This window comes from Balaenoptera acutorostrata, chromosome 3, assembly GCF_949987535.1.
Source record: "Balaenoptera acutorostrata chromosome 3, mBalAcu1.1, whole genome shotgun sequence".
NCBI lineage: Eukaryota > Metazoa > Chordata > Mammalia > Artiodactyla > Balaenopteridae > Balaenoptera > Balaenoptera acutorostrata.
This window is the reverse complement of record NC_080066.1, coordinates 152,622,088-152,645,171: the sequence shown is the minus strand read 5'-3', so window position 1 is coordinate 152,645,171 and position 23,084 is coordinate 152,622,088. Positions and strand designations below refer to the sequence as shown.

Genomic DNA, 23,084 nt, shown 5'->3' with positions numbered 1-23,084 from the left:
GGGTTAGTGTTAAGTTTAGGTTTTGCCTTATAATCACCATATACTTTAATTGTCCTTCCCCAATCTGCCTCTTAAGCAGATAATGTAATATTTTAACTACAATTTCTGCCTTCCTGGCAGAAATCCTATTGAACACTAGGATTAAAGTGATAAGTTGCTCATGAGGCAGAATAGGGAAGTGTCCAGTTTCTGCAACAACAATGTGAAGAATCATTTTATGCACCTTCCTCTGAAAACTTATACACCACTTAATATACAGTAGATTTAAAAAATGTAAAAGAAACTGCCTTATGTATGGTGGAGACTCAACTTGCTTGACTTATTAAATAAAAAAATAAAGTGACTCTCTTGGTAATAGTTATTATAATAACTATTATTATAATAGAATAATAGTAATAGTGTTATTAACAGACTTCTGAATATGGCAAGAAGGTAAAAAAACTATAGTCTGGACATTTTTGAAGAAGAGTCACTGGCCATGTCCAACCTTCCCAACATCTATACAATTTAAAAGAACCTACATATTAGCCTATTAAAAAATAATTTAAAACAGAAAACACATTTGGAAGCCCTCTCAATAAGATGTTAAGTCATAGTAGTAGGGAGTCATTTTAAGTTTCTTAAGGCCTTTGAAGAATCTAATCATGTTGGGATATAAAACAATTTTTTCAGAATAATCTTTAAAATGCACTATAATTTAATCCATGGTTTATAGGAAGAAAAGTATTCAAACAGATTAAAATGCTAACAGGGAAAAAAACAAAACAAACCAAAACAAAACAAAACAAAAAAATGCTAACAGGAAACAACCATTGTATATAGTCTACAAATATCTCAATCATTCTACCACCTTTATCATGGTGGCAGTAGATCTCTAGTGTATTTTAAAGCCTTGTGGGGACTTTTGGTTAATACAATGATGGAGGGGGCACTACCGGGTGTCCTCCAATCCATAGGACAGTTCTGTACAACAAAGAGTTGCTGCAAAGAATTGTTATATTGATTTTTTTAATTATAGGTTTGATTAGATATTATTACCTATGAATTTCATCTCAGAATAGTAAAGGGAACATTACAAAATATTTGTGAAAGTATGTTTATCAAAAATGTTTAACCTGAATCTAATCAAACCTTTATAACAAATTTATAGGAAACAAAATAAAGGAACATGTTAAAAGATATTACAATGACGTTCAAAATGGAACAAATAATCCCTTTAACAAGTCTCTGTCACACAAAAAAGGGGGACATCTACTAAGAATACCTACTAAGCCCCACACAGTATGCTAAGCATACGGGTTACAAAGATGAGTAAGACAGTTCCTCTCCTCAAGTAACTTACTGAGTAATCTAGTCAATACTTAGATATTACCAAACTGAACTTTTCAGGGTTTTTATTTCTCTAAAGGGCACAAGAAGAACAGTACGAAGGCAAAATATTAAAGCGTTATTAGTACCATTTATCGGCCTCCATAAGATCCTGATTCACACTATTGGTGCTGTGCTCTCTGCCATCAAATGTTCGGATTTTGGGATATTCTGTTCTTCCTGCACATGCCTCTCTCATTTTAAAATTGAAAGCAGCTTGTGCTACCTGTTTATAATGCTTTCTGCTAAATAGGATCTGTTGCTTTACTTGGTGTAGAGCATCTAAAAAGAATCTTTCCACTTCTGTTCTTTCATCTAGTATGTTCTTGGCCAGCTTCTTTACTCGATTCATTTCCTTGTCCTTCATCTGAAGAAGATGCTGCAGCTTGAAATTTTCAATCTGACCCGCTTGGTTCTCTACCATTGCCTGCTGCTGCAGTTTTAAAACTTCAGTCTCAAACTCTTTGGTCATACAACTCAGGGCAGTCTCCAAGCTTACTACCTTCTTCTGAAGAGTTTGGATTTGTAATCTCTGCTGGGTAAGCTGCATTATCTTTTCCTTAACCAACAGATCATTGATCTCCTAAAACAGAAAGATGAGAGAGGTGAGAGATTTTTTTAAAAATTAATTTTAGAACTTAAAAGTTCCTCACTAATATCCATTACTTCATGAGATTTGAGTTTGAGGCCAGGTTGCAATGGTGATATTTTGGTATTCTGTGCATAAAGAGTAAGAAACATCAAGAGTCCCTGTCTGGACTTAGGAAGGCCACAAATTTTGCTAATTAAGAAACTTTCCTTCCTCTAAAATTATAAAAAGTTCAATATTTTATATTATCAAAAAAATTTCCAAAATCAGTAAGACTGTACAGTAAAACAGTAATTTAACAACTATATACTGCGAACTGTGGCAGTCTGCTAGTTGCCTATCCTAGTGTCCATTTTCCATTTCCTCCTTCATAATAAAACCCCAATTTTATTCAGAAAGGTAGTAAGCCCAGCTGAAAATTCCCAGTTTCCCTTGTGTTCAGCAAAGCCACATGACTAAGCTCTGATGGAAGAGCTGCGAGTAGAAATTTGTATAGGACTTCCAGGAAGAGCTCTAAAGGGAGGGGCATGCTGTTTTCCTTCTTGTCCTTCTTCCTCCCTGTTGTTAGAGCTCCAGCAGCTGCTGGGGGCCATGAGGTGACTCTGAGGAGATAAGCCATATGTTGCAGAACAAAGTTGAGGAGCCCGAGTGTCTGCCGAATTTGTGGCACTACCATTCCAGCTCTGGATTGCTTACCTCTAGACTTCCTTTAGGGAGAGATACACCTTATATGGGGAAACCATTGTTGTCACAGCTGAGGACTTATTCTTTTTTTTTTTTTTAATTAGTTTATTTATTTATTTATTTATTTATGGCTGCATCGGGTCTTTGACGTGCGGGCTTTTCTCTAGTTGCGGCGAGCAGGTTCTACAGCGCAGGCTCAGTAGTTGTGGCGCACGAGCTTAGTTGCTCCGCGGCATGTGGGATCTTCCCAGACCAGGGCTCGAACCCGTGTCTCCTGCATTGGCAGGTGGATTCTTAACCACTGCGGCACCAGGGAAGCCCTGAGGACTTATTCTTAAGTGATTCAGGGACCAACTCTAAGCAAACTAAAATGAATACTAAGGTAGTAGAGGACAGGAGTTATATTTATGTTTCGGATGTATTCTTTATAAAGCCAAGTCTAAAGTTTCTTATAAGTCATTCAGTAATTCACTTTTCAGATAAGAAAAACACACCATCCAGACAGAAGAAAAATTGTCCTGTTGTCCTTATGTATCACTACCATACTCAATTCTTAGTATTCACCAACCCAATCTTTACAAAAAAAGGAAACAAAATCTAAATGAACCTTCTGCTGTAAAAGGAAAGTCTGAGTCTCTTGCAACTTCTGAGAGTTTTTTTGTAGAGCATCAGCTTCCTTCAGGTGGTATGCGAGAGCTTTCTGGAGATAAACATTCTCTTTAAAAACAGCTCTTCCAGCATTGTTCAATTGCCTGAAATAGATATAAGATCCCAAAACACAGACCTAAGTTTTAAATATTACCAAACTAGAACAATGACTGCTTTATCCCCTAACATTAATAATAATGATCATCTGGAATTCCCTGGCAGTCCAGTGGTTAGGACTCGGCAATTTCACTGACGTGGCCCGCCCGGGTTCAATCCCTGGTCAGGGAACTAAGATCCCGCAAGCTGCACAGGGCAACCAAAAAATAATAATATTCAATAATTTAAAAAAATAATAATGACCAGCACTTATTTACCTTATGGTGGGTACTCAATGGTTAGGTGGGGATCTTGAGAACTAAGTTCTCACCAACAGGAAAGTAAAAAGGGACGTGTTACTTCCAGTCCAAGGCAATTAAGGGCAGGTATGAGTTTCCCATGTTCTTTGTACATGTGACTGGACATGAAGAACAAGATGGAAGCAGCCCAGGTTCCTCAATCACCCCTGGAGTAGAGCTGTCAGACCCACACTAGATTAGAAATAAACCATTGAGACTTAGTTTATTAACATAGTGCAGTTTAGTGTTACTTTCACTAATATACCTCATGACAACCGTGCACAGTTGCCATTATTGACCCCATTTTTAGATGAAGAAATTTAATTTCAAAAAAGGTAAGAAATCTTCTTACAGTCAGTTAGTATACATGTTGAGAACCAAAGTGTAACTTCAAAGCCCAGGTTCTTTTCTCCACACTATGCTGCTACAAAAAGGGTGGATGGAAAAGGGGTGGGTACACAGAGAGAAAGAAACAGTGAAGGAAAGTAAAACAGAAAATTTGAAGAAAGCAAACCAGGAGAGAAGGGGGTAGAAAACATGATAAGAACCAAAAAGACTAGCAAAGAGGTAAGAGAGGCTATTAGAAAGAAAAAAGAGGCAGCGATCTCCTACACAACAGCTTCATGGTGGGCTCTGTCTGCCAGCATTATTATCTTCTTCTCAGCCTCTTTTTCTAGTCGGTGCTAAAAAAGAAAATAGGCTGTTTTAATACAGTTATATTTCTAACAACAAATTCTACACATAAAAAGTTAAGTATTTATTTCATAATGTCAAATAAAATGCTCCTGTCCACATGACCTGACGTGAAGTACTCCAAGTATCAGTGGAGGAGCCAGCAAAGAGGATAGTGTGAACACAGGGACTTTAGGGTACTTCCCAATTTCACCATTAAAAAAGCAAAATGACATATAAATAGAAAAAAATTCCACATCAGACCTGGAAAGCAGAGCTGGGAGAAATTTCTGTTAAATACAATGTGATGAGAATCATTTATTCATTCATTCAACAAATTCCTATTGAGTACTAATAGTGTACCAGATTTTTTAAGATACTAGAGATGCTGTGGTGAACATAACAGATAAGGTTCCTGTTCTCATGGAGGTTATATTCTAGGATGAGATCCAAACAGTAATAATAATTAAAATGCATTGAGCATTTACTATGTGCCAGGCATGGTTCTACACATGTATTATTTACTTCTCACAACAATGTAATTAGATACCTATGAATTAGGTACTATTATTGTCCCCAAAGACAAGGACTGAGGAAACTGAGAGAAAGGTTAGTGACTTGTCCAAAATCATACAGCTAGTAAATGGCAGAGCAGGGATTCATATGCAGGCAATTTGATGCTTTACAGCCTCCCAGCAAGTAAACAAATAAGAGAATTCATAGACTGTGATAAATGCTATAAATGAAATAAATGGGGTAACGAAACAGATAGTAACTGAGGGGGGTAATTTTAGATTGGGTTTAGGGATTATCTCTTTGAGGAGATGACATTTGAGCTCTGAAGAATGAGAATAAGCCAGAACTGTGATAAGAACATTTCAGGAAGAGAGAATAGCAAGTACAAAAATATGCAGGTGGGGAAGGGTTTGGTGGTTCAAGGAACAGAAAGGATTAAATGGGAAAACACAACAAAATACTAATAACCTGAGGGAAGTCCTTTATATGATCAGGTGGAACATGCTGAGGTATGAGATGAATGAACAGGGCTTACTAGAAAGCCCATTGCCATGGACCAGCAGCACCGGGGCTCAAACCAGTACAGGAGTTTGTATCTAACCATCAAGTCTGTACCTCACATGGTAAGGCAGACACTGCTGTGGCTGGACAACCCAACACTCATTCCCATCCTCCTTTTTCCTTCCCAGCTTCCACCAGTGGCTGGAGAAACAAAACACCCTTTTTCCCTGGCGTCCATTATAACATGGTTCTGGACAATCGGAGAGATGTAAGAAGAAATCTGCTAGGAGCTTCTGGGGAAAGTTTTATGGTTTCCAGATAAAAGGGACAGATACAGATGGAGCCTCCCTTCTTCCCGCCCTAAAAGAGATGACTCTCAGAGCTGCATTAACCATCTTGCAATTATGAGGGAAAGGCCAGCAGCCACCTACTTCTAGACATAAAAATCCTATTTATATAAGCACTGTCATTCAAGTAATCTGTAAACTGACCAAGCACTTCTAACATTTGTTTGTGGAATGTTACACCAAGTAGGAGAGAGATCCAGTGTAGGGTGGAGTGAGGAAAGAGGCAGCTGAGAGCAGCCCGTTCCTGAGCACTTCCACTCCTAGCAGTGCCAGGAAGTGCCTGAGAGGGAAAGCATCTAGATACTGCTCCTGCCCCACTCCCGGGTTATTCAATACACAAACTGGAAACCTAGAGCCACTTTTGAAAGCAAATCCTTTTATATAAACCTGATATGAGTACTTATTTGCCTCACCCTCACTTCCCTACATTCCCACCAATTTGTGAAAAAATTTATTCATTTCTTTCCTAAGGATGAAAATTTAAAGAAAAAATTGAAAGAATTAAAGATAAACCAGGGGGACTCTGAGAATTAACTTTAGAAGCACAGAGAAATGTGGAAGTTTGTGATGTGCTAAGGAACATTTTTGAGCCCCCTTTTTATTTATTTATTTATTTATTTATTTATTTATTTATGGCTGCTTTGGGTCTTCGTTGCTGCGCACATGGGGGCCACTCTTTGTTGTGGTGCGTGGGCTTCTCACTGCGGTGGCTTCTCTTGCTGCGGAGCACAGGCTCAAGGCACACGGGCTTCAGTAATTGTGGCTCGCGGGCTTTAGAGCGCAGGCTCAGTAGTTGTGGTGCATGGGCTTTGTTGCTCCGCGGCATGTGGGATCTTCCTGGACCAGGGCTCGAACCCGTGTCCCCTGCACTGGTAGGCGGATTCTACACCACTGCACCACCAGGGAAGTCCTGAGCCCCTTTTATTAACATCCTTAGTTGGCTTGACTAAGGGAAGACCCTCACGTGTATCAGAGCAACCTCTCTAATCCCATCTCCCCTACAAAAAGTGGTACATGGAGCTTTAGTTCCACCAGGAGACACCAAGCTGGGGTGAGGGGATGTGTCCTGAAGCCTTGGTCAGATGACAATCTCTCTTGAGGATTTCAAGAATCTCTAAGAGGGGGGGAAAAAGATAATCTTCTAATAAGATACCAAATGAGGGCTTCCCTGGTGGCGCAGTGGTTGAGAATCTGCCTGCCAATGCAGGGGACACGGGTTCGAGCCCTGGTCTGGGAAGATCCCACATGCCGCGGAGCAACTAGGCCCGTGAGCCACAACTACTGAGCCTGCGCGTCTGGAGCCTGTGCTCTGCAACAAGAGAGGCCGCGATAGTGAGAGGCCCGCGCATCGCGATGAAGAGTGGCCCCTGCTCGCCGCAACTGGAGAAAGCCCTCGCACAGAAACGAAGACCCAACACAGCCAAAAATAAATAAATAAGTAAATAAAAAAATTTAAAAAAAAATAGATACCAAATGAAAAGCTGATGTCTCAGAATACATATAAATATACTTACGTCGTTCTAGTACACAAAATATTTATTTATTAATGCAAATATGCTGTACCTTTTCTTCCAAAAACCTGCCTTCCAATCTCCTAAGAGTCTCCTGATGTTTCTGCTCTGTGTTCCTTAAGTCCTCCTTCAGCTAAAATTAAAATAACGAAAAGAAAGAATGGTCAGTAGGAAATGGGGTGGATTGGGGCATATTCCTAGAAAATTCGCAGTCAAGAAATATTTTCTGTTATACATTACCTCTTAATCCTGAACACACAGAAAAACTCCATGCCCTCCCTCTGAGTACCATACTTCTAATAATTGTCTATAGATTTACAAGATCAGTATTGAGTTTCTAAAAAGCTTTTCATGAATAACAGTTTTCAGAACATTCAGATAAGTTATTATCATATTCATTTCCCCCCCCCAAATATCTTCATTTTAAACGTGTGGACTCACAGAATCATAATATTTTAGAATTACCAGGAATCTTAGGAGTCAAACTATACAAACCTCCCACTTAATATAGGAATCTCTTCTATGAGAAAAATATCTAGAGACAGAAGTATCACTAATCAAATCCTATTAATTCACTAGGCTGCCCTTTTAAGAGTTCCCATTTTTAGAAAATTCTTCCTAGTATCAATCTAAAAAGTATCTCCCTGTGATTCCCATAGACAGATCCTTCTATCCTCTAAAACTACATAGAATAAAAAGGACATAAAATTCTTCCAGGCAAAGAGAATTGAGCTAACTTAAAGCTATGATCCTGAAGGCTATATATACTGGCAAGAGCCAATCAGACTGAAATCGGCACACTCAATCTAATATTCATGCCACAAGAAAAGGCAGTAGAGAAGAGCTTTCCATCACACAGACCAGAGTTCAACTGTTACCTCTCTTACCAGCTGTTTGGACAAATCACTCATCTTCTCTAAGTCTCAAGTCTCCAGGGTAAAAAGAGGATAATAATAGTAGCTATTCTCAGAGAGGTGTGACAAAGATTAAATAACAAATAATACACATAAAATACTTAGAATAGTAACCATTTAATACAGAGGTTAGTTATTTTATGTCTAACATTGTCCTCCCTTATACTTCACAATTTTCCTTACTGTGATCTCTCTCCTAACAGCATTAAATCTCCATTTGATCCATATCATATGATTTCAGATGTTCTTCTTTCTTCCTGTATTTTTTTTTAATTTTTATTTATTTATTTATTTATTTATTTATTTATTTATTTATGGCTGTGTTGGGTCTTCGTTTCTGTGCGAGGGCTTTCTCTAGTTGTGGCAAGTGGGGGCCACTCTTTATCGCGGTGCGCGGGCCTCTCACTGTCGCAGCCTCTCTTGTTGCAGAGCACAGGCTCCAGATGCGCAGGCTCAGTAATTGTGGCTCACGGGCCTAGCTGCTCTGCGGCATGTGGGATCTTCCCAGACCAGGGCTCGAACCCGTGTCCCCTGCATTGACAGGCAGATTCTCAACCACTGCGCCACCAGGGAAGCCCTCTTCCTGTATTTTTTATACAATTTTTAAAAAATGGCCTCATATTGTCAAAGACTTTCAAAATTAATGTCAATATATAAGTTTGTGGAAATGTCTACCATCCCAGTGGGATGGGGGGGGTGGACCTTTCAATTGCCATTGGGCTCCCCAAAAATCTATAAATTAATAAATAAATCTTTTGAAAGATAATTAGGCAATGTATATGAAAAACCTTAAAAGTTCACGTTCTAATTTAACCTATAAATTTCACTATAACTTCTAAGAAGTTATCCTAAAAACTAATTAAAAATATAGAAAAATACTTTGTTACTTAGATGTTCCTCAGTTTATAATAGTGAAAAATTAGAAAAAAGTCCAAATGTCCAACAACAAGGGACCGACTAGTAAATCATGATATATCTACCCAGTGAAATTCCATGCATCTAGTCAAAGGGTTTTATAGAAAAATACATAATGGCATTGAAAAATGTTCACAATATGTAAAGTCAAAAAATCAGGTTAACAAACAATTTGTACATCATAACCTTATTTTTGTAAAAATAGCATATATTGTAGATACTTTAAAATATACTTATACAGGGGCTTCCCTGGTGGCACAGTGGTTGAGAATCTGCCTGCCAGTGCAGGGGACACGGGTTCGAGTCCTGGTCTGGGAGGATCCCACGTGCCGCGGAGCAAGTAGGCCCGTGAGCCACAATTACTGAGCCTGCGCGTCTGGAGCCTGTGCTCCACAACAAGAGAGGCCGCGGCAATGAGAGGCCCGCGCACCGCGATGAGGAGTGGCCCCCACTTGCCACAACTAGAGAAAGCCCTCGCACAGAAACGAAGACCCAACACAGCCATAAATAGATTTTAAAAATTAAACTTAAAAAAAAGAGACCTGCTGCTACTAGATCTTGTTTAAAAAAAAAAAAAAAAAAAATATATATATATATATATATATATATATACTTATACATAGCAGAGGTGGAAAAAGTAAAGACAATATACCAAAATATTAACAACGGTTATCTTTAAGTTATGTAGTTGTGAGGGGAGGGTTTTTCATTTTCTTTTATCAGCTAAATTTGCTGAAATGGGTATTATCACTTTGTCAAAAGAAGAAAGACTAAAAAAAATTATTTTAAAAATATTAATTGCAACCTACCAATGTATGCTCCTTTTGTTAATCACGTAATGGAAATAATTTTTTCTTTAAATTTATGCTTTGAATACCTTTTGATAAGCTGAACTTAATTGGCCTCTTTTAAATTTGTATAATGAATCCTATAGGCACAGTATAATTAATTTTCCTCCCTTTTTTAAAATTCATGGGCCCCACACCTGCCTTAATTCTTCCATATTTGGGATTCCACAGAACCATCTTATTTTTTCCCATTAGCCAGTATCTTTTGCCTTTGAATTTTAAGTTTTCCCGGCCCACCACCCCTCTTTGAAAGGGCTGCAATTTATTTCTCCACTAGGTGGCAACATTGTTCTTTAAAAAAAAATCACACCAAGGCGCAATAGAATATGCAAAACTAGTTGTTTTTTTTTTAACATCTTTATTGGAGTATAATTGCTTTACAATGTTGTGTTAGTTTCTGCTGTATCACAAAGTGAATCAGCTATATGTATACATATATTCCCATATCCTCATAACCCCTTCCTCTTGAGCCTCCCTCCCACCCTCCCTATCCCACCCCTCTAGGTGGTCACAAAGCACTGAGCTGATCTCCCTGTGCTATGCGGCTGCTTCCCACTAGCTATCTGTTTTACATTTGGTAGTGTATATATGTCAGTGTTACTCTCTCACTTCGTCCCAGCTTACCCTTCCCCCTCCCCGTGTCCTCAAGTCCATTCTCTGTGTCTGCATCTTTATCCCTGTCCTGCCCCTAGGTTCATCAGAACCTTTTTTTTTTTTTTAGATTCCTTATATATGTGTTAGCATACGGTATGTGCTTTTCTCTTTCTGACTTACTTCACTCTGCATGACAGACTCTAGGTCCATCCACCTCTCTACAAATAACTTAATTTTGTTTCTTTTTTTTTTTTTTTTTTTAAAGAGAATCCTAATGTGATTTCTTTTTTTTTTTTCTTTTTTTTAAATTTTATAGCTACTTTATTTATTTATTTATTTATTTTTGGCTGTGTTGGGTCTTCGGTTCGTGCGAGGGCTTTCTCTAGTTGCGGCAAGTGGGGGGCCACTCTTCATCGTGGTGCGGGGACCGCTCTTCATCGCGGTGCGCGGGCCTTTCACTATCGCGGCCCCTCCCGTTGCGGGGCACAGGCTCCAGACGCGCAGGCTCAGTAGTTGTGGCTCACGGGCCCAGCTGCTCCGTGGCATGTGGGATCTTCCCAGACCAGGACTCGAACCCGTGTCCCCTGCACTAGCAGGCAGATTCTCAACCACTGCGCCACCAGGGAAGCCCAATTTTGTTTCTTTTTATGGCTGAGTAATATTCTATTGTATATATGTGCCACATCTTCTTTATCCATTCATCTGTTGATGGACACTTAGGTTGCTTCCATGTCCTGGCTATTGTAAATAGTGCTGCAATGAACATTGTGGTACATGACTCTTTTTGAATTATGATTTTCTCAGGGTATATGCCCAGAGTGGGATAGCTGGGTCGTATGGTAGTCTATTTTTAGTTTTTTAAGGAAACTTCATACTGTTCTCCCTAGTGGCTGTATCAATTTACATTCCCACCAACAGTGCAAGAGGGTTCCCTTTTCTCCACACCCTCTCTAGCATATATTGCTTGTAGATTTTTTGATGATGGCCATTCTGACTGGTGTGAGGTGATACCTCACTGTAGGTTTTTTGGGGGGTTTTTTTGGGTTTGTTTTGTTTTGTTTTGTTTTGTTTTGTTTTGTTTTGTTTTAAAGGATTTTCTTATTTATTTATTTATTTATTTATTTATTTTTGGCTGTGTTGGGTCTTCGGTTCGTGCGAGGGCTTTCTCCAGTTGCGGCAAGCGGGGGCCACTCTTCATCGCGGTGCGGGGACCGCTCTTCATCGCGGTGCGCGGGCCTTTCTCTATCGCGGCCCCTCCCATCGCGGGGCACAGGCTCCAGACGCGCAGGCTCAGCAATTGTGGCTCACGGGCCCAGCTGCTCCGCGGCATGTGGGATCTTCCCAGACCAGGGCTCGAACCCGTGTCCCCTGCATTAGCAGGCAGATTCTCAACCACTGCGCCACCAGGGAAGCCCTGTTTTGTTTTGTTTTATGGCTGTGTTGGGTCTTCATTTCTGTGCAAGGGCTTTCTCTAGTTGTGGCAAGCGGGAGCCACTCTTCATTGCAGTGCACAGGCCTCTCACTATCGCAGCCTCTCTTGTTGCGGAGCACAGGCTCCAGACACGCAGGCTCAGTAATTGTGGCTCACGGGCCCAGTTGCTCCGCGGCATGTGGGATCTTCCCAGACCAGGGCTCGAACCCGCATCCCCCGCAATGGCAGGCAGACTCTCAACCACTGCACCACCAGGGAAGCCCCCTCACTGTAGTTTTGATTTGCATTTCTCTAATGATTAGTGATGTTGAGCATCCTTTCATGTGTTTGTTGGCAATCTGTATATCTTCCTTGGAGAAATATCTATTCAGGTCTTCTGCCCATTTTTGGATTGGGTTGTTTGTTTTTTTGATATTGAGCTGCACGAGCTGCTTGTATATTTTGGAGATTAATCCTTTGTCAGCTGCTTCGTTGGCAAATATTTTCTCCCATTCTGAGGGTTGTCTTTTTGTCTTGTTTATGGTTTCCTTTGCTGTGCAAAAGCTGTTAAGTTTCATTAGGTCCCATTTGTTTATTTTTGTTTTTATTTTCATTTCTCTAGGAGGTGGGTCAAAAAGGATCTTGCTGTGATCTTGCTTGCAGAACACATAGAGTGTTCTGCCTATGTTTTTCTCTAAGAGTTTTATAGTGTCTGGCCTTACATTTAGGTCTTTAATCCATTTTGAGTTTATTTTTGTGTATGGTGTTAGGAAGTGTTTTAATTTCATTCTTTTACATGTAGCTGTCCAGTTTTCCCAGCACCACTTATTGAAGAGGCTGTCTTTTCTCCATTGTATATTCTTGCCTCCTTTATCAAAGATAAGGTGACCATGTGTGTGTGGGTTATCTCTGGGTTTTCCACCCTGTTCCATTGATATATATTTCTGTTTTTGTATCAGTACTATACTGTCTTGATTACTGTAGCTTTGTAGTATAGTCTGAAGTCAGGGAGCCTGATTCCTCCAGCTCCGTTTTTCTTTCTCAAGATTGCTTTGGCTATTTGGGGTCTTTTGTGTTTCCATACAAATTGTGAAATTTTTTATTCTAGTTCTGTGAAAAAGGCCATTGGTAGTTTGATAGGTATTGCATTGAATCTGAAGATTGCTTTGGGTAGTAGAGTCATTTTCACAATGTTGATTCTTCCAATCCAAGAACATGGTATATCTCTCCATCTGTTGGTATCATCTTTAATTTCTTTCATCAGTGTCATAGTTTTCTGCATACAGGTCTTTTGTCTACTTGGGTAGGCTTATCCCTAGGTATTTTATTATTTTTGTTGCAATGGTAAATGGAAATGTTTCCTTAACAACTAGTTCCTAATTCACTTTGATTCAGAATGTATACCTACACCTAGGATGGCTATTTTAAAGTTCCTGAAAAGTTAATGAACTTAACTTGATTCATTCTGCAGCATTTTCATATAAAACAAAACTAGATATTCTTTCTAGAAACTTTTCAGCTTTATTGAGGAATTGTAGACAAATAAAATGTATGATAGTTCAAGTGTACATCATGATGATTTGATATACATATACATTGTGAAAGGATTCTTACCATTTAGTTAGTGGAAAACTTGATATTCCTTCAATTACATTTTTAATAAAAGACCCACTCAGCATTTAACATAGATTTATTGAGCATTACTGTGTATCTTGTCCTTCAATGAATACAAAGCACAGTACTGTTCATGCCTCAAAAAATTTACAATCTAGCAGGGGAGATAAGACAAATAATAAATATAATATCAAGATAGAATGGGCTAAGTGGTATAAAAGAAATACAAAATGCTATGGAAACATACGAAAAAATTACTTTTTTGCTAATCATCTTTTAAAATTTTTTTTCTCTTTTTTCTAGCTTAATTGAAATATAATTGATCTATAACATTGTGTAAATTTAAGGTGTACAATGTGTTAATTTGATACACTATATTGCAAAATGATTACTACCATAGTGTTAGCTAACACCTCCATCATGTCACAAAAAACTACCATTTCTTTTTCTGTAGCAAGAACATTTAAGATCTACTCTCTTAGCAACTTTCAAGTATGTCATACAGTATTATTAGTTATAATCACCATGCTGTACATTAGATTCCTAAGAAATTGTCAGTCTTATAACTGGCAGTTTGTACCCTTTGACCAACATCTCCCCATTCTTCCTCCCCCCAGCCCAGGTAACCACTCTGAGTTCAGCGTGGGTTTTTTTGGCCGCACCACACTGCTTGTGGGATCCACAGACCAGGGATTGAAGCTGCGCCACCGCGGTGAAAGTAACAAGTCCTAACCAAGGACCACCAGGGAATTCCCAAAGTTCAGCTTTTTAAATTATTTATCTATTTATTTATTTTAATAAATTTATTTATTTAATTTTATTTATTTTTGGCTGTGTTGGGTCTTCGTTGCTTTGCTGTGCACAGACTTTCTCTAGTTGTGGCGAACGGGGCTACTCATTGTTGTGGTGTGCAGGCTTCTCATTGTGCTGGCTTCTCTTGTTGCAAAGCACAGGCTCTAGGCGTGCAGACTTCAGTAGTTGTGGCATGAGGGCTCAGCAGTTGTGGCTCGTGGGCTCTAGAGTGCAGGCTCAGTAGTTGTGGCACACGGGCTTAGTTGCTCCGCGGCATGTGGGATCTTCCTGGACCAGGGCTTGAACCCGCATCCCCTGCATTGGTAGGCGGATTCTTAACCACTGCACCACCAGGGAAGTCCCTTAGCTTTTTTTAGATTCCACATATAAGTTGTATCGCACAGTATTTGTCTTTCTCTGTCTGACTTATTTCACTTAGCATAACGCCCTCAAGTTTTGTCCAAATTGTCACAAATGGCAAGAAGAAAATTATTACTTTTAAACAGCACACTGAGGAAGTCCTCATGGAGAATACGCATTTGAGCTGAGCCTCTGAAGAATAGGTAAAATTTTAATGGACAGAGCTCTATCAGGAGTATATTCCAGATAGAAGAAACAGCGTAAACAAAGAAAGGCAGAAAAGACTTCAGGGAATATCCGGGTTGGGTGGATTAAAGGTGGTGTGTATGGGAAAGTGTAGGAAAAAGGAAATAATATGTTCTAAAGTAGGTGTAGGTTCTTGATTTTCACGCTAAGGTGTCTGGACAATATTCTGTTTACAATAGAGAAGATTGTTTATAATCTTCTTCACTAAAGAAGATTCTTTTTTCCCCCCTTGTTGGTTAGCAGTGTGTACATGTCAATCCCAAACTCCCTAACTATCCCTTCCCCCCACCCATCCCCCCAGTAACCATAAGTTCGTTCTCTAAGTCTGTGAGTCTATTACTAAAGAAGATTCTTGAGGGAAGTGACCAGAACATCATCAGAACTGTGATATTTTAAGATTATTCCTGCAGTAGTGTGTACTTTGTACTGCGGTGGTGTAGTGAATTTCAAATACGTCCACATTTGGAATTTCCTGGCGTTCCAGTGGTTAGGACTCAGAGGTCTCATTGCCTAGGGCCCAGGTTCAAACCCTGGTCGGGGAACTAAGATCCCACAAGCCCCAGGGACCCGCCAAAAAAAATGTTGAACTCAGAGTGGTGGTTACCTGGGCTGGGGGGAGGGGGAAATGGGGAGATGTTGGTCAAAGGGTACAAACTACCGGTTATAAGATTGACAAGTTCTTAGGAGTCTAATGTGCAGTAATAATAGTAGCAGGATCAGCAACAGCAGGTAATCTTTATCATACAGTGCTAAGCATTTACAGTAAAACAGATTACAGGTATTCCCCACTTTTTTGAAAGTTCGCTTTACACCACTCTGCTTTTACAAAAAATCTACATTAGTACCTGTTTTCGCTAACCGAAAGTAATCCAGAGAGGATTTTCACTTTTATGAAAAAAAGGCGAAAAGCAAAAAAACAGTGTTCAGCAGCGAGCGGTGTTACTGAGGCAAAGCGCACCCTTAGCAACGAGGGGAGTGGCACCGCCAAACTCCTTCCCTAGGAACTATACTCAGCGTCAAGCTGCCATAGCTTTGAACTATGTCTGTGAGCATCTGTGCTTTATCTTGATTTTGCGCTTCTGTTAGCAAGGTGTGTCCTATGGTAATTGCTTCTTCAGCTTAGGAAAGGTTTCATAGGAACTACTTTCAGATAGCGAGGGGAACCTGTATTTCATTTAGTCTTCACGATTACCCTTTGAAATTGGTACTATTGTTCTCACCTCCATGTTACAGATGAGGAAACTTAACAAGATACCCAAGTAGTAAAGACAGTATTTACACTCTAGCAGTATGACTTCAAAGCATCAACTTTTAGCCCCTATACCACATGGTGTATGGCTATCTTAGGTGGCAATACTACTTCTGTTACTATTACTAATAATAGCAGCAGTTGCGTGTTAGAGCTGGCTCATACCAGGAATTTTGCTAGCAGATTGTAAAAGCATTGGTAGCTTGAAATTGGCCACAACATAAGTATTTACACCAAGGAAATCAGCAAATGCTACAAATGAGGACTTTTTTTGCAGAGAGCTACACACCACTTTAATTCTCACTATGTAACATACACATTTTAAGCACTTTACATATATGAACTCATTTAAGACTTATAACAACCCTATAAGCCAGTAACTCTTATCACCCCCATTTTACAGATGAGGAAACCTAGGTATAGAGAGGGTAAGTAAGTTGCCCAAAACCACAAAGCTGATTTCAGCTACTTGTGCCCAGCCCTCATCTGTGCCATTTATTGCATTGTCATTAATGCAATAGAACTATATTCTGAACTGAGGGAATGGAAAGAGCTGCAAGGTCAGAGAAACTTTCTGAAAGTACTCAGTTTTCCTCACCACATCCACCCCTACCCAGAGTGTCTTAAATTTTTCTAAAATTATCATTCGTCAGTCTAAACATATTTTCCTTTAGGACTTTGCTACTTTGCCCCTAATGTTTTTCTGGATCTGTAGTTCCAAAGGTTTAACTGCTGATAAATGTGAGCGGGTGTGTTGGCTAAGATCTGGTGAATTCACAAAGAAATCAAAGCTTAGAAAAAGAAAAGTCTAACCATCAAGACTTTTTGCGTCCAGTCCTACACTGATATGTCTTCCCTGTTTCTCTCAAATAATCTCTAAAATGTCAAAGGGAGTCCTTTACTATCTCACAGGAGTAAATTTCTATGAAGGCCTTTGCAGACATAAATAGTTAATTCTAATCACCTTTAAAAAAAAAAAAAAAGGAAGAAAGAAAGAAACTTACATCATCTAATTCTTTCTCTACTTGGATTTTTCTCTTCTGGAATTGTTTTATTGTTTTGAGCTCTGTCTGAATCATGCCAATTTCTCTGGCTTTTTGATGGAACTGTCCCTCCAGCTCACTTATTTGTACAGTATATTTTTGTTCCTGTAGGCAAAAAAAAAAGGTAAATGAGTTAGGAAAAAGAACAGAGGTCACACAGAGTCCTGTTCCATATGAAGCCTTAAGCCATTTGTCTATCTTGAAGAAATTGTTCCCTTTTTATTTTTGCTTTTGCATAAAGTTTTAATTTTTATTAAAAGAGACCAAGTGCCTTGAATAAGGAAAAAATTCTAAAATGAGCTGATCTTGTATAGAAAATGTAGATATTTATTTAAAAGAGGTATGAGGGACTTCCCTGTTGGCGCAGTGGTTAAGAATCTGCCTGCCAGTGCAGGGGACACAGGTTCGAGCCCTGGTCCGGGAAGATCCCACATGCCGCGGAGCAACTAAGCCTGTGTGCCACAACTACTGAGCCTGCACTTTAGAGCGCGGGAGAGCCACAACTACTGAGCCCACGTGCCACAACTACTGAAGCCCATGTACCTAGAGCCCGTGCTCCGCAACAAGAGAAACCACCGCAATGAGAAGCCCACGCACTGCAATGAAGAGTAGCCCCTGCTCGCCGCAACTAGAGAAAGCCTGTGTGCAGCAACAAAGATCCAACACAGCCAAAAATAAATAATAAATAAATAAATTTATAAAAAAAAATAAAAGAGTTATGAGAAGACTGAACAAATCTTTAACCTGTAAGAAAAATAAATAACATCCCTGATCCTAAATTAAAATTAGTAAGCTAAGAGACAAAGGGAGGGCCAATATCTCTTATAAATAAAGAAGGAAGAAGGTGGGAGAAGGAGGAAGGAAAGGGGGAGACAGAGGAGGAGAAAAAAAAGAGAGAGGAGGAGAAAGGGAAGAGAAGGAGAGGGTAAGGAGAAAAAAAAAAGAGGGAAATAGAGGAGAAAAAGGCCCAATAACACAATTAAAACATGAACAAGGGCTATCAAAAGAAATACAAATGACTCTCAACCACATGAAAAAATGCTCAACCTAGCTCATAATAAGAGAAATGCAGGAAGGAGGAGGGAAGTGGGGCTTCAACATGGCGGCTGTGGCCCTGGCGGTGGCTACAGTGACGGCCTGGCCTGGGGAGGGCAGAGTTGGAGGTAGTGGTGTTCGCTCTCCCTAGGCGCCATCAGGAGCTCAGCGGGGACCGAGCCTGGGAGGCCAGTCGGCGGCAGCACCTTTCAGCTTCTGGAACAGCAGCGGCAGCGTTCAGGTTCTAAATGGCTTCTAAGAAGTTGGGTGCAGATTTTCATGGGACTTTCAGTTACCTTGATGATGTCCCATTAAGATAGGAGACAAATTCAAAACACCAGCTAAAGTTGGTCTACCTATTGGTTTCTCCTTGCCTGACTGTTTGTGGGTTGTCAGAGAGGTACAGAATGGCTTCTCTTTGAAAAAGAAAACCATTGAGTGGGCTGAAGATATTAAGAAAATCCAAGAAGCCCAGTGGGAAGCAGAGCGCAAGGCTGAGGAAGCAGAAGCTAAAGTGAATTCTAAGAGTGGCCCAGAGGGTGACAGCAAAATGAGCTTCTCCAAGACTCACAGTACAGCCACAATGCCACCTCCTATCAACCCCATCCTTGCCAGCTTACAGCATAACAGCATCCTCACCCCGACTCGGGTCAGCAGCAGTGTCACAAGACAGAAAGTTCTCAGCCCACCCCACACAAAGGCAGATTTCAATCCTGCTGACTTTGAGTGTGAAGAAGACCCGTTTGATAATCTGGAGTTAAAAACTATTGATGAGAAGGAAGAGCTGAGAAACATTCGGGTAAGAACCAGTGGACCCATTATGGCCCAGTTATTGGACAGTAACTTGCCTAGAGGTGGCTCTGGGTCTGTGTTACAGGATGAGGAGGTCCTGGCATCCCTAGATTTCAAGCCTCTTAACAAACCCAACGGCTTTATAACCTTACCACAGTTGGGCAACTGTGAAAAGATGTCACTGTCTTCCAAAGTGTCCCTCCCCCCCATCCCTGCAGTAAGCAATATCAAGTCCCTGTCCTTCCCCAAACTTGACTCTGATGACAGCAGTCAGAAGACAGCCAAGATGGCAAGCACTTTCCACAGCACATCCTGCCTCTGCAGTGGCACATTCCGGAATTCCCTGAAGCCTTCCACCCAAAGCAGTGCCAGTGAGCTCAATGGGCATCATACTCTTGGGCTTTCAGCTTTGAACTTGGACAGTGGCACAGAGGTGCCAACCCTGACCCATTCCCAGATGCCTTCCCTCTCTGTCTTGTCTGTGTGCACAGAAGAATCATCACCTCCAAATACCTGTCCCAAGGTCACACCTCCTAATTCCTCAATGTCACAAGTGCCCAACACTCCCAGCTGTCCCCAGGCTTATTCTGAACTGCAGACGCTGTCCCCCAGTGAGCGGCAATGTGTGGAGACGGTGATCAACATGGGCTACTCATATGAGTGTGTCTTGAAAGCCATGAAGAAGAAAGGAGAGAATATTGAGCAGATTCTCGACTATCTCTTTGCACATGGACAGCTCTGTGAGAAGGGCTTTGACTCTCTTTTAGTGGAAGAGGCTCTGGAAATGCAGCAGTGTTCAGAGGAAAAGATGATGGAGTTTCTTCAGTTAATGAGCAAATTTAAGGAAATGGGCTTTGAACTGAAAGATATTAAGGAAGTTCTGCTATTACACAACAATGACCAGGACACTGCTTTGGAAGACCTCATGGCTCGGGCGGGAGCCAGCTGAGACCAGGCCCTGCCTAGGCCCTGCCATGGAGCCCCCGCTGCCAAAGGCCCTGAGGAGACCACCTGTGGGGAAGAAGGGGCACACTTCCGGATTTTCTTTTGGGGGTGGAAGGTCAGGTGTAGAGACTGTGCTTGCCAAGTCTCTATGAGCCTAGGTCCTGAGCTGGGGAGAAAGTGGGGGAAGATTTGGGCATGCAAATGCCCCCAGAACTGTCCTGGCTCCTTCCATAGTAAAAGTATTTGTATTCTGAGAAGTGTCCTTCCCACCTTGGCCATCCAGAGAGACTTCTCTGGTCTTTCTGGGGTCTGTATGGCCTCAGCCAAAACCTGGCCCAGCTGCCAAAAGGAATTGGGGAGAAGGAGGTGGGAGGGCCAGACTCAGTGCCGCTTTGGGGCTAGATGTTTCCCTTCTCTGCAAGGGTGGACTGACCTCTAATCCAAGTTGAGTGCAACTGAAATGTTCTTCCAGGGTTTTGTTTTTTTCCCCTTTTAACGACGTCACTTAGTGTTACACTGGTTCTGCAATGTCTCTGAGGTGCAAAGAATGCCCTTTTCCCCTTGGGGCCCTGAGTTTGCCTTTTCTGCCAGGCAGTTACCATACTTCCCTGCCCCAGACTGTTTCTTTTGGCCTGGTTTGGACCACAGTCTTCTGCTACCCCAGATTTTAGAGCCCCCTGCTCTAGAAAACAGCTGTCAGTTTAAGAAATCATTGGCCCCTTCCCAGCACATCAAGTGGGGAAGAAAGAGGCTGTGATTTAGTCACCCAGCACTAACTCCCCCTCAATTCTCCCTGGAGAACAGCCTCTCCCTCCAGCCCCTTGCTCTAGGATGACACAATGAATAACACCTAGTCATAGAAATCAGTCTCTTTGGTTTGTTTTGTATTATGTTGTACATCATTAAAGATCTAAATACGAAGGATATACAGTTTTCATGAATCTAAAGTAATTTGCTAACTATTTTGATTCTTCAGAGAGAACTACTAATAAAAATCTAAAAGGTAAAAAAAAAAAAAAAAAAGAAATGCAAATCGAAGTACACTGAAATATCATTTCTTACCTATGCTGACAAAAATCCATTTTGACAATATACTCTGGTATATTGTGGAGACATGGATAGAAGTTAGATTTCTCAGAATATACCATGTTTGATAGATTTTACTTTGGAACCATATAAATATTTTACATAATTCTAATTATATAATTACATAATTGTACATTAAATTAAACTTTTTAAAGCAACTCCTAAAAATTAAAAGCAAAATGTGTTGTTGAGTTGGTGGCATACCCTCACAGGAAGGAATTATTTCAAATCATTTTTAAACCTTGTTAATTTGATTGTAGATCCCTATCAGTATATATCCTAAGGGGAAAAGTGCCCCCCCCAAATCTTAAACTGTATCCACTAATTTATGTTGGTAGTAGTATTAATATTAGTATTCTGTGCCTATTGATGTATTAAGGTTTGAAGAAAATACACAATTATACTGGTATCATTAAGAACCAGGGTTTTTGGTGAAGAAGAAAGGAGACACAGATAAAGTTAAGTAAAAACCCTGTACTCCTGCATCTGAATTTAAAGTATTAGCATGGGCTCATGATATATTTTAATCTTCAAAAACTATATATTTCCTAGCTCTGTCCACTGAAAAGCCCTAGAGCTCAAGATCAGTAAACACCACTACTACCAGACGGTTTTCTACAATAACAAAATTTTATGTTATTTTTGAGCTTCTGTACAATCAAGTGTGTGGGCTTTAAGGTCACTGAGCTGCTCAGAGGATCTACTCACTTGTTCTCCTTGTGTCTTAAATATCTAAACTTGCCAGAAACCTGACCACCAGTAAGTGACCATCAATGTACATACCAATTTTTCCTTCTCTTCTTGGGCTTTTTCCTTAGTTTCATTCAATTGCTGTTTCAGTTTTTCAATCTGTAGAAAATGGAAATACAGAGGAAGGTAAAGAAATTACTCTGCATCCTAACTTAATTAAGTAGCCTAGTTTTCACATGATATTAAAACCAGTAGGGTTGGAGACGTGGAGTAAGGTGGGAAGACAAGAATAGAGGACATAATCCACACTGTTAACTTGCTATTGCCAGCTTCCAAAACTTGGCTATCATCACAATTGCCTGGGTAACATGTGTGTGTTTGTGTGTGGTAAAAAACACAACATTAAATTTACCATCTTAACCATTTTTAAGTATATATTCACATTGTTGTGCAGCAGATCTCTGGAAATTTTTCATCTTGCAAAACAGAAACTCTATGTTCATGAGACACTAATTCCTTCTCTTCCCTCCCCCTAGCCTTTCTGCATTGTTTCTATGATTTTGATTACTTCAGATATGTCCACTGAAGAAAAACCACACAACCTGAAAGTTGTGAATTAAGTTTTATTCTAGGATTATACTGAGGGCTATAGCCTGGGATACAGCCTCTCAGAGAGCTCTGAGGAACTGCTCAGAAGAGTTAAGAGAGGAGCCAGGATATATAGGAGTTTCTTGCTGGAAAAAAACATGTAGTCAGACATCAAAAGATTACTACTAATCACAAGGAATGGTCATTTCAAGTTAATGATTTTAGTGCTTTTCTATGTAAGGGAAGATGTAACATCTGGGCTTGTAATTATTCCTTAGATATGCATCTTAACTATCTAGGGTCAGTATCCAAAGCACAGAAGGCTTCCTGTTTTTCTCCATCCTGAATTCCCCTCAGGACACACCGTGGGGGGAGGCAGGTGGTGGGTAGGGGTAGGGGCCGCAATGGCTGATGGCTTAATCCTTATAGAACCGGAATAGTGGGCAACGTTCATTGTTTACTGGAATGTCGGGCAACATTCCCTGTCCACATACACTTCACATGAGTGGACTCATACAGTATTTGTCCTTTTGTAACTGGATTATTTCACTTAGCATAATGGCCTTGAGGTTCGTCTATGTTGTAGCATATGACAAGATTTCCTTCTTTTTTTTAAAGCTGCATAGTATTCCATTGTATGTGTATACCACATTTTCTTTATTCACTCATCCATCAACAGACATTTGGGTTGTTTCCACATCTTAACTATATGAATGTGAATAATGTTTATG

General features: G+C 40.3%; 2 protein-coding genes across 4 annotated transcripts in view; one reads left to right on the top strand and one right to left on the bottom strand.

Moving 5' to 3' along the window:
* Positions 1 to 23,084, bottom strand: part of BBOF1 (basal body orientation factor 1) — a 40,783-nt gene that overhangs the window by 10,340 nt on the left and 7,359 nt on the right. For all 3 annotated transcript variants that reach the window (XM_007184443.2, XM_007184444.2, XM_057542397.1), the window contains exons 3-8: positions 21,859 to 21,924; positions 17,179 to 17,322; positions 7,284 to 7,364; positions 4,297 to 4,367; positions 3,249 to 3,393; positions 1,458 to 1,951 (exon numbers count right to left, since the gene is read on the bottom strand). In XM_007184443.2, coding sequence (XP_007184505.1) covers positions 1,458 to 1,951; positions 3,249 to 3,393; positions 4,297 to 4,367; positions 7,284 to 7,364; positions 17,179 to 17,322; positions 21,859 to 21,924 — 1,001 coding nt within the window. The remainder of the gene's footprint in view (positions 1 to 1,457; positions 1,952 to 3,248; positions 3,394 to 4,296; positions 4,368 to 7,283; positions 7,365 to 17,178; positions 17,323 to 21,858; positions 21,925 to 23,084) is intronic.
* LOC103009722 (ubiquitin-associated protein 1-like) lies at positions 18,347 to 20,012 on the top strand. Its single transcript, XM_057542398.1, is given in 2 exon segments — positions 18,347 to 18,561; positions 18,564 to 20,012. Coding segments are annotated over 2 exon segments (1,491 nt in total). The 5' UTR covers positions 18,347 to 18,500; the 3' UTR covers positions 19,994 to 20,012.